This window comes from Pocillopora damicornis, chromosome 9 (genome assembly GCF_964200805.1).
Source record: "Pocillopora damicornis chromosome 9, jaPocDami1.2, whole genome shotgun sequence".
NCBI lineage: Eukaryota > Metazoa > Cnidaria > Anthozoa > Scleractinia > Pocilloporidae > Pocillopora > Pocillopora damicornis.
In genome coordinates, this window is record NC_142678.1 from 5149670 (window position 1) to 5159669 (window position 10000).

General features: G+C 38.4%; 1 protein-coding gene and 1 non-coding gene across 2 annotated transcripts in view; both read right to left on the reverse strand.

Annotated features, from left to right (window-relative positions):
- Window positions 1–5838, reverse strand: part of LOC149039775 (uncharacterized) — a 38693-nt gene extending 32855 nt beyond the window's left edge. The window contains exons 1-2 of the mRNA XM_089183175.1: window positions 5785–5838; window positions 4377–5092 (exon numbers count right to left, since the gene is read on the reverse strand). Of these exons, the coding sequence (XP_089039301.1) occupies window positions 4377–5092; window positions 5785–5838 (770 nt within the window). The remainder of the gene's footprint in view (window positions 1–4376; window positions 5093–5784) is intronic.
- A 73-nt stretch (window positions 5839–5911) lies between these two features.
- Trnat-ggu (transfer RNA threonine (anticodon GGU)) lies at window positions 5912–5985 on the reverse strand. Its single transcript has one exon. It is a non-coding gene; the product is annotated as a tRNA-Thr (tRNA).
- Between the last annotated feature and the right edge of the window lie 4015 nt (window positions 5986–10000).

Below are 10000 nucleotides of genomic sequence, written 5' to 3' on the forward strand. Positions count from 1 at the left end.
GATCCGTCTTTAGATCACGCAGATCAGTGATCCGATGAATCCTTGTCCAGAGTGGGTTTGATAGATCACTGATCTGAAAATGGATTTGCTCGAAAGGAACGCCACAGATCAGAAAACGAGATCCGGATTCTCCCAAAGGAACGCACCCTAAGTACTTTGGTCTTAAGTGGGTACTCAAAAAACTGAAAACATCTTATTGTAAAACAAGAATCTATGCTATGAATATCAAAGTTACTTCTCCATTGATACCTACTCATAATTTCCGAAAAAAGTTTTTTATCACATAAACTGCGGTGTTATACAGGGATTTCCGGCCTTGAGGAAAGCCGTAACAATACACGTGAAAAAATTTCGTATTTTTTTCACGTGTGTTGATATAGCCAATCAGCTACTGACACGTCACTCGCCTTTGGCGCCACTCGGACAATTTGATGAATGATCAGCAAAGCCTTCCCGGTTCTCAATATTAGGTAGTTTGTCGGAACGTTCTCGGATTGTGGCGGCTAAAATACTGAAAAATTCCGTATCGCTGACAGACAGTGAGGTTCAAACTTTTCTAGAAGGGGAAGAAGACCAATATAGTAAAAGAAAAAACCGAAAGTTACGTATTCAGTGGCTTTGATGTTAGCATTTCTCGGCTGAGAATGAAAATCGACAACTGGAAGTTTTTCCATCGGCCGATTTTGGCCGTTTACCTGAAAGAAGTCTTCTGTGGACTTTACGACCATTGTTGTTTTTTGCAATCATGGTTCAGTACATTTTTCTATCTTAAGAGTTAGAGCCAACGCACTCTACGATTATTATTCGGGGATTTTCGATTCATTTATTTTCATTGAAAATAGTCGGCTTTTCTTCCCAGTAAGAGGGCTTTTGTGTTTATATGATAAACAAAATAATACATGGTTCCTTGTAGATATGGAATTTCTCTTCTTGTGTTCAACTTGACATCTCACTCGTGAGCTATCGAGTGAAACACTCGAAGAGAAATTCGATATCTACGCGCGCCAATGTATTATTCTCTATTTATTCAACCGAAGGAAGGACATATCTAACAAGGTGTTACCTTTGAAACTCAGTACCAATAGATTAGGTTTGAATAGGCAGAGAAAATGGGCAGAATTCGGTGTAAAATTTACTTCAAACAGTAATACTCCTACATGAATGGATGTTTTATCATAACAATTGCCATTAGCAAAGGTATTTCCAGACAGTTCATGGCGAACAGTTTATTACATCATGGCCGCCGCGCATGCGAATCGCGTCACTTTGTGGACTTAGATTGTATTTCGGTGCGTTTGAAATTACAGAGAAAACAGTGAAAACTGGACTTACCGTAGTCAAAACCTTCCTTTCATAGCTTATGAATAAAACTTTTGTCGGGTCGCCAAATCCAATTCAAATGAAGAATATTTCCTTTTGCCTTTGAGCAATATTGTTTACAAAGAGTTGATGAATCGACGGTTCCCAACACTTTTGAAATTTCCTCCTGTTCCTGAAAAATCCCCCATACTTCTTCTCTAATTCCCCTTAAATTTGTCTAAACGTGCTACCTTAAAACGTTCCACATAAGTTCTCTGTGCTCATGTTTGATGTCCTTAAATCTGAATCTCTTGTTCGAAAGCCATAGTCGATTTCTATACTGAAAACGGCCCATTAAAACTAGAATTAACGGTTCCTAGCGTCCCCGGAAAAAGAGTTAATATTTTCTTCTCAAACTAGACGAGTTCATCCAGGTGTCACTTTCATGCGCTCTGCGCTCGCTCAAACACCCTTCGTGCAATCATGCTGACACCAGCCTTACTTCGTCCACCATTTTGAAAATTTCCCTTCTAGCTAGGTAGCCTCTCCTCCTGTTTTCCGAGTTGGAATACAATACATTTTCCCGGGTTTTTTAAAAAAATGTCGGATGACAGAGAGAACTGTCAGCATGAATTGCAAAAGTAGTTGAGTTCAGTAAACCGGAGCTTATACCCCGTTCACACCAAAGCTTAAACATGTTTAAAATTTGTTTGATAAACAGATTTAATAATGATATGCAGCTAAATTTTTGGAGACGAAACCAATTTTCGCCCTGGAAATACCCTATCCATTGTAAAAAGAATAGCATAGAATTATCACTGAGGACCCTCTGAGAAAACCTCACAAGTTTTCCCTGGCCTACAGCTTGTGTTAGATTACGATGCCCTGTTGAAAGGAACAATTAGGGACCATGCATTGCGGTAATTATAAATTCATTCTCCGCATGCTAGGTTTAAATGGAGCAACAGCTAACTATGCATGTGCATGGTGTAAAATCCAAAAGGATGATAGATGGAAAACAGATCAGCATTTTAGTTATTTCAATTCAAAGCCACTTTCAAGGTCTTTACAAGAATTGAAAGAAATGTCCAAAAAATCAAAGAATGATTATGGCTGCTGTAAGGAACCCCTTCTGGACATTGAATTGGATCATATAATTGTTGATGAACTTCACCTGCTTTTAAGAATAACTGATGAGTGTTACCTGCCAATTTAATAACAGAAGTTAATGATTGGGATATTTAGGAGAGCATTGAAAACCTGATCAACAAACAGGCACACCTAAATAAGTAATAAGTTCATTCACAGTAGAAGGTCTTGTGGAATGTCTTTTGATGTCTGGGAAAGAAAAATGCAGATGGCAAAGAAAGTTCTGTTCACGAATGGATAAGTCTCATAAGAAATGATAAGAAAATAATGCTGTATCACCTTCCAGAGAAAATGAATGATTTCTTGAGGCCTGAAACTGCTGAACAGATCATAAAAATATGGGTGTACTTCGCAGCCCTGTAAAAAATCTCAGAAACTGGCAACCGAATACCAGCCCCACAGAGTTTTGGTTGAAAGCAAAACAATAGGTGAGTTATTTCATTTCTCTCAAAAGATTAAGGGAAGGTTACAAGTGAAAGAGAGTTACCCAATACCTTCATATTATGGTTTCCCACATATCCCATGGTTTTTCCAAATGTACCAAGTAGTAAAAACATTTTCAGAGCAAGGAGTTGAAAGGAACATTGATGTTGCAGGGTCCACCGTTTTCTGGAAATTCAACAAGTGGGACTCTATTGGAGATGTTCTTCATCAAGAGTCATGTTAATGGCACTTAAGAAAAAGGGAATGGGAGCCCAGATCCTATCAGAAACAAACTAGAGTACTGGGAAGAGGACATATTCTGAAAAAGGGAATGGGAGCCCAGATCCTATCAGAAACAAACTAGAGTACTGGGAAGAGGACATATTCTGAAAAAGGGAATGGGAGCCCAGATCCTATCAGAAACAAACTAGAGTAATGGGAAGAGGACATATTCCGAAAAAGAAAAAACTGTACCGCCTGAAATTACTACACCTTTATCTAATCTGCAAAGAGGTTAAAGTACTGTTGCATCTCAAATTCACTCTGCTGTGCCTTTGAGCTCAACTGACTTTACAAAAATGACAGTTCCTCAGCTTAAAGAAGAATTAAAGGAAAGAGGAAGCAAAGGCATCCTTAGAAAACAAACATTAGCTTGTAAGATTATTGAAGAGCATTACTGACAAAGAAAACCAGTCAACCTCTATTTAAAAAGAAATGACATTGTCATTAGATGCAGATTGTAAAAGTGGCATAGCATATAGCAATTGGCCTGCTGCAGGTGTAATAGCTGTACCTGTTGTAATAATGGCCTGTTAATACCCTGATAGGTGCAGATAAACTCAACAGGTTTCCTTAATCTACACCAGCGCCATGTTACAGTACCATGATTCTTTTCGCACCGATAAATCCATATAACAGTAACAAAATGTCTAAACACTACCCCTGTCCCACTTTATAAGATAGTCAATCTGAAAAATCAAAGTTATTCATTTTACTGCAAAACTCAAACGTTCTTTAAATCTTAATCTTACATCAGATAGACTTATCAACAATAAAATCAAGGGAAATTCATGTGTTCTTCATAGTGGTTAATGAGCTGGGATGCACTGCTTAGTTCCTCCTGACAAATCCAGCAAGTAAATGTTTCATTGTAATCTGATGAATATGGCTGCTGTCCAGAGTGCAATTTTTCATGCCTTTGAAGTGTTCCCTTCTGAGTAAACCACTTGTCACAAGCTTTGCACTGGTATGGCTTCTCTCCAGTGTGGGATCTTTCATGTCTATGTAGATTTCTTTTATCACTAAACCACTTGTCACAGCTTTTACACTGGTATGGCTTCTCTCCAGTGTGGGATCTTTCATGTACTGTTAGATCACCCTTTCGTGCAAACCCTTTGTCACAAGTTTTGCACTGGTATGGCCTCTCTCCAGTGTGGGATCTTTCATGTACTGTTAGATCACCCTTTCGTGCAAACCCTTTGTCACAAGTTTTACACTGGTATGACTTCTCTCCAGTGTGGGATCTTTCATGTCTATGTAGATGTCCTTTATGACTAAACCACTTGTCACAAGTTTTGCACTGGTATGGCCTCTCTCCGGTGTGGGATCTTTCGTGTACTGTTAGATGACTCTTTTTTGCAAACCACTTGTCACAAGTTTTGCACTGGTATGGCTTCCCTCGAGTGTGGAATCTTTCATGTACTGTTAGATCACCCTTTTGTGCAAAGCACTTGTCACAAGTTTTGCACTGGTATGGCTTCTCTCCAGTGTGGGATCTCATATGTGCTTTTAGAGTTTCTTTTTGTGTGAACCACTTATCACATGTCTTACACTGGTATGGCTTCTCTCCAGTGTGGGATCTTTCATGTCTATGTAGATCACCCCTTTGTGCAAACCCTTTGTCACAAGTTTTGCACTGGTATGGCCTCTCTCCAGTGTGGGATCTTTCATGTCTATGTAGATTTCTTTTATCACTAAACCACTTGTCACAGCTTTTACACCGGTATGGCTTCTCTCCAGTGTGGGATCTCTCATGAACCTCTAGATCTCTTTGTCTATGAAAGCACTTGTCACAGGTTTTGCACTGGTATGGCTTTCCTCTAGTGTGAGATCTCTCATGTCTTTGCAGATTTCCCTTTTTTACAAAACACTGGTCACAAGTTTTGCACTGATATGGCTTTTTCCCAGAAGTGGATATTTTTTTTTTTTGCCATGCAGTGTTCTAAAATGTAAGCAAACAAAAAAGAGATTTACTCAACCAGATGCACATATTTGGGTTTCAGAAGCAATGTCTTAAGTTTGAATAAACAAAGAAATTGGATGGTGAGTTGGGTAAAATATGTTTCAAACACAGTAGTACTCTTCCAGGAAAGGAAGGTCTACAATAACAATTGCCACAAACAAAGGGATTCACAGACAGTGCAATTTCTGGCAAAAGCCCTGAAAGAAAAACCTTCACATGAGTAAGGACCTAAAAGAGAAGTGCATTTCCAACAAGTCCCTTTACATAGCCTCACACAACCAGTTCACACAATCTACATGTTGTCCTTGTGATGTTAAACTTTAATCTATAGTTGTCACTGTCTCAAGTGGAGAACCCAAAGTACAAAAACTGGACAAAACAAATTTCTAGTGGACACTACAAAAGAGATTCCCAATAGACTTTAATAGAGAGAATCTGGTTAAAAGGTAAGACAATGATAAAAGTCACAAAAAAAGGAGTTGAACACCTCATGCGGCTACTGATATAGCACAATTTGTATAAAGTATCGAAAAGAATTCAAGATTGTCTAATGATACTAGAAGGTAGTGTTGCACAAGATTTGTCTCTGGTGCAGAAAGCCAACTGCACCCCACATATTTACAAGTACCCTGTTCCACAAGAGAAAGATGATTCAAGAATATACTGATTACTTGACACTCACACGATAATTGAATGGCAACAATAATATTAACAATATTAAACATATTTAAGCAAATGAAGATCATCGCAGTATATACTCAACTTAAGCAGTTGAGAAATAAGGCCTGAAAAAAATTCAGGCCTGAACGGGAATCGAACCCATGACCTCTGCGATACCAGTGCAGCGCTCTAACCAACTGAGCTATCAAGCCAACTGGGAGCTGGTCAATTGTGAGTTCGTTATATACCCGTAGATGGAGAAGGTGTGATAAGAATACATGAAAGTCATATATTTGTACTGCGGAAAATACATTTTAAGCAAATGAAGATCATCGCAGTATATACTCAACTTAAGCAGTTGAGAAATAAGGCCTGAAAAAAATTCAGGCCTGAACGGGAATCGAACCCATGACCTCTGCGATACCGGTGCAGCGCTCTAACCAACTGAGCTATCAAGCCAACTGGGAGCTGGTCAATTGTGAGTTCGTTATATACCCGTAGATGGAGAAGGTGTGATAAGAATACATGAAAGTCATATATTTGTACTGCGGAAAATACATTTTAAGCAAATGAAGATCATCGCAGTATATACTCAACTTAAGCAGTTGAGAAAATCGGGTTCGATTCCCGTTCAGGCCTGAATTTTTTTCAGGCCTTATTTCTCAACTGCTTAAGTTGAGTATATACTGCGATGATCTTCATTTGCTTAAAATGTATTTTCCGCAGTACAAATATATGACTTTCATGTATTCTTATCACACCTTCTCCATCTACGGGTATATAACGAACTCACAATTGACCAGCTCCCAGTTGGCTTGATAGCTCAGTTGGTTAGAGCGCTGCACCGGTATCGCAGAGGTCATGGGTTCGATTCCCGTTCAGGCCTGAATCTTTTTCAGGCCTTATTTCTCAACTGCTTAAGTTGAGTATATACTGCGATGATCTTCATTTGCTTAAAATGTATTTTCCGCAGTACAAATATATGACTTTCATGTATTCTTATCACACCTTCTCCATCTACGGGTATATAACGAACTCACAATTGACCAGCTCCCAGTTGGCTTGATAGCTCAGTTGGTTAGAGCGCTGCACCGGTATCGCAGAGGTCATGGGTTCGATTCCCGTTCAGGCCTGAATTTTTTTCAGGCCTTATTTCTCAACTGCTTAAGTTGAGTATATACTGCGATGATCTTCATTTGCTTAAAATGTATTTTCCGCAGTACAAATATATGACTTTCATGTATTCTTATCACAATATTAAACATAATAATGTTAACAACAGTAATAGTTGCCATAATTTATATCTGCTAGCTCAAAAAGCTCACCATTCCTCTATCAGTCTATCCTCTAGGCCCAAATAATGATTAAACTATGCTCCTTTTGTTGTTATTCTGTTGATTAAAATTAATTTTCCCTTTTCCGCATGCTAAACTCAAGGTATCTTAGTTAAGACATCGCTTCCCTTCTCAAATTTGGCAGCTCTTTTGGGTATAAATTGCTGATTGAAATGGTAAAATGCTCCCTCCTCAAATAAATAAAATTAGTCTTCAGAGCTTGTATGACTAAGATCAACTTTCCACATATTTATGCCATGAACAGTCTTGTCATCATATACGTGCCTGAGACACCAGTGTAAAATTATTTTGAGAGATTTTATCATCATGTGTAGTGTCACGGCAAGGACTAAAAAAAAACCTTTACTTTCCAATCTACTGGGCATAATTCCCTAATCCAACCATTAAAATGCTTTCTCTTGATAGAAACTAAATTCCTCTATGTGCCCCAATCACACCTTTTAAGATATTTCTGCAAGGAAAAGCTTAGATTTTTTACGCACCATACTGAGATGATTTTAAGATGTTTATCGTCTTCTTTAGTGCTCTGAAATAAACAATCAGTAGCACCAGGAAACTACTAACTCACTGACTCATTTCAACGACTTGTGTGGCTTTGCCTCCTATATGAGGTATTAGCCATAATATGACGAGCTTTGCTCACCAAAAGAATTTATGCAAATGAGGCTGAGGCGGATCTGAGATCCGCCTGGCAATTATTAACTGTAAGAGAAGAACTGACTTCGCGCCCACAGAACGACCGAGGTGTTGTGGATGAATTTTCAGTAATTACTTTTTTGGCACTTTTCGGCGTCCAAATTGCATGGCGAGAGTAACCCAAAACCTTAAAGTAGAACCTTCTTGTCACAATACGAATGTTTTCCAGATAGGGACACGCATTAATGTCAGCTTCACTCGTGTGATTGCATTTTTCAAGGTTAAACCCTCGTGTGGAACTAACAACTCAAGTTTACTTTAAAGTGCACAATGTAAGCCAAAGAAATTTTATAATTTAACTACATGATCGAAATTTTGTTTACGAAGGATAATAATGGATCGACATCGACCTGGAGCGTCAGCTTCACTTGCGGGGAGTCAACCATTTTCTCTTGCCCCTTGCGCAACATAGAATGCAAATTTGTTGACCCACTCTATTGATACACACAACTCGACAGTCGTTAAGAGTTTAAAAAGATGAAGTTTTTTACCAAAACCATGTATTTCCAATTTTTAAACGCTAACAAAAATGTAGTAATGGTATGTCCACTCCGGAAAATAATACCGCAAGCAACAGCAAGCCCTAACCGCGATGAGAACACTCATGGATCACACAGCGCAACAGACCTCATTTTGTTCGTTTGTTTGGGTTTTTTCCGATAATATTGGCCTGTAAAGAAATATATAACTGAGTTTTTACCTTTACTTCTGTGCTTTCGAAGCAAGAGAAGGAATTTTCGCGGGATAAGTTCCCGCGCTTACCTCATGATTGGGACTTACTGAAATGATATTTTATACCGAAAGAGCTCCTTAGTATGGACGCCAGAAAAGTATTATCAAAATATCTACCCAATCGTTTCAAGTGTTAAATGATACTCTTGTATCTCCAGAACATACTGCAGTCGAAATCTCTCTTGAAAACAAGGTCCTTACCGAGCGGCTCACCGGCCTCCATGCTGACTTATACCCCATTCACACCAGCAAAACATGTTTTGTTAAACTGGTTTTCATTGAATGAAAATTATAAACAGAGAACTGAAAAACTTGATTTTCCATTGGATTCAAGTACTTGCTAACTTGCATTTCCAATGTGCTACATTCAAGTCAAAAATATTCGGTTAAATAGTTTCTATGAAGAAAAAAAAAATTAAACTGTGTTTAACAAAACAACTTTTAAACATGTTTAAGCTTTGGTGTGAATGGGGCATTAGAGTCAAAGGTCTGATCAGAGTGAAATATAAGTTGGCTAACACAATTTAATTTTGGTATTGTCGTGACAGAACAGATAATCGCTCTTTGCGTCACAAACCAATAAATCTGTAGATCACGGACAAAACATGCTGGGTACAACAACTGTTACTTGATAGTCATGTCACGCACTGCAACCATGCTATCCTCAAATGCCATGACACACTACGGCTTAGCTAAGCTGTACTTATCGCTGAATCATTCTACAATTATAAAAATTGCCATTCACGCCATGAATGCGTAGTTATTTCTAAAGAGAAAATTGTGCAAAAGAGTCCTGAATTTTCGTAGCACTCCTAACGCGCAAGCCGCGCGGATCCTCGCGCCTGTTTACATTTTAATTGTTAACTTCAATTAATTTCACGCTCGAAGCCAAACACCTCGCTTTCACTTGCTAATTGAGTCCTCTCGCTTTACTTTGACAAGCCTATGGATCATTTTACGCATCCCTGGTGTGAATTCTTTTCTTGAGCAAAGCTCGTCACGTGATAAAAAAAATTACCTTCTTTCATCAACACTCCTACATCCAATCCTCTCAATGAGTATAAACGTTTCCTAACTGTATAATTTTACCTGTTTTTAATCTTCAAGTTACTGGTCTTTCACTCGAAGTAAAGCCATAACTTTCAGGGTTGAAAATAATTCTTCAGCTTTTAGCGTGAATTTGTAGGCTTTTGTCAAGGCTTATTGTTTTCCTAACTGTCAATAATAAATGGGCAGTCAGCACATGTCTTCAACACTCAACATGATTTATTAACAGTACTGAAAGGAATAATTACCTTCAATTGCTTAAAATAATTTCAGCATCAGAATCTTTATTTTGATCAACATGTTTTGTGGCAGCAATTCCTTTTCTAAGAAAACGTTGCAAACGGCTCAATTTTTCGGTGTTTGTTCAAGCGTGAAATATACAACTTCGTCAAGACAA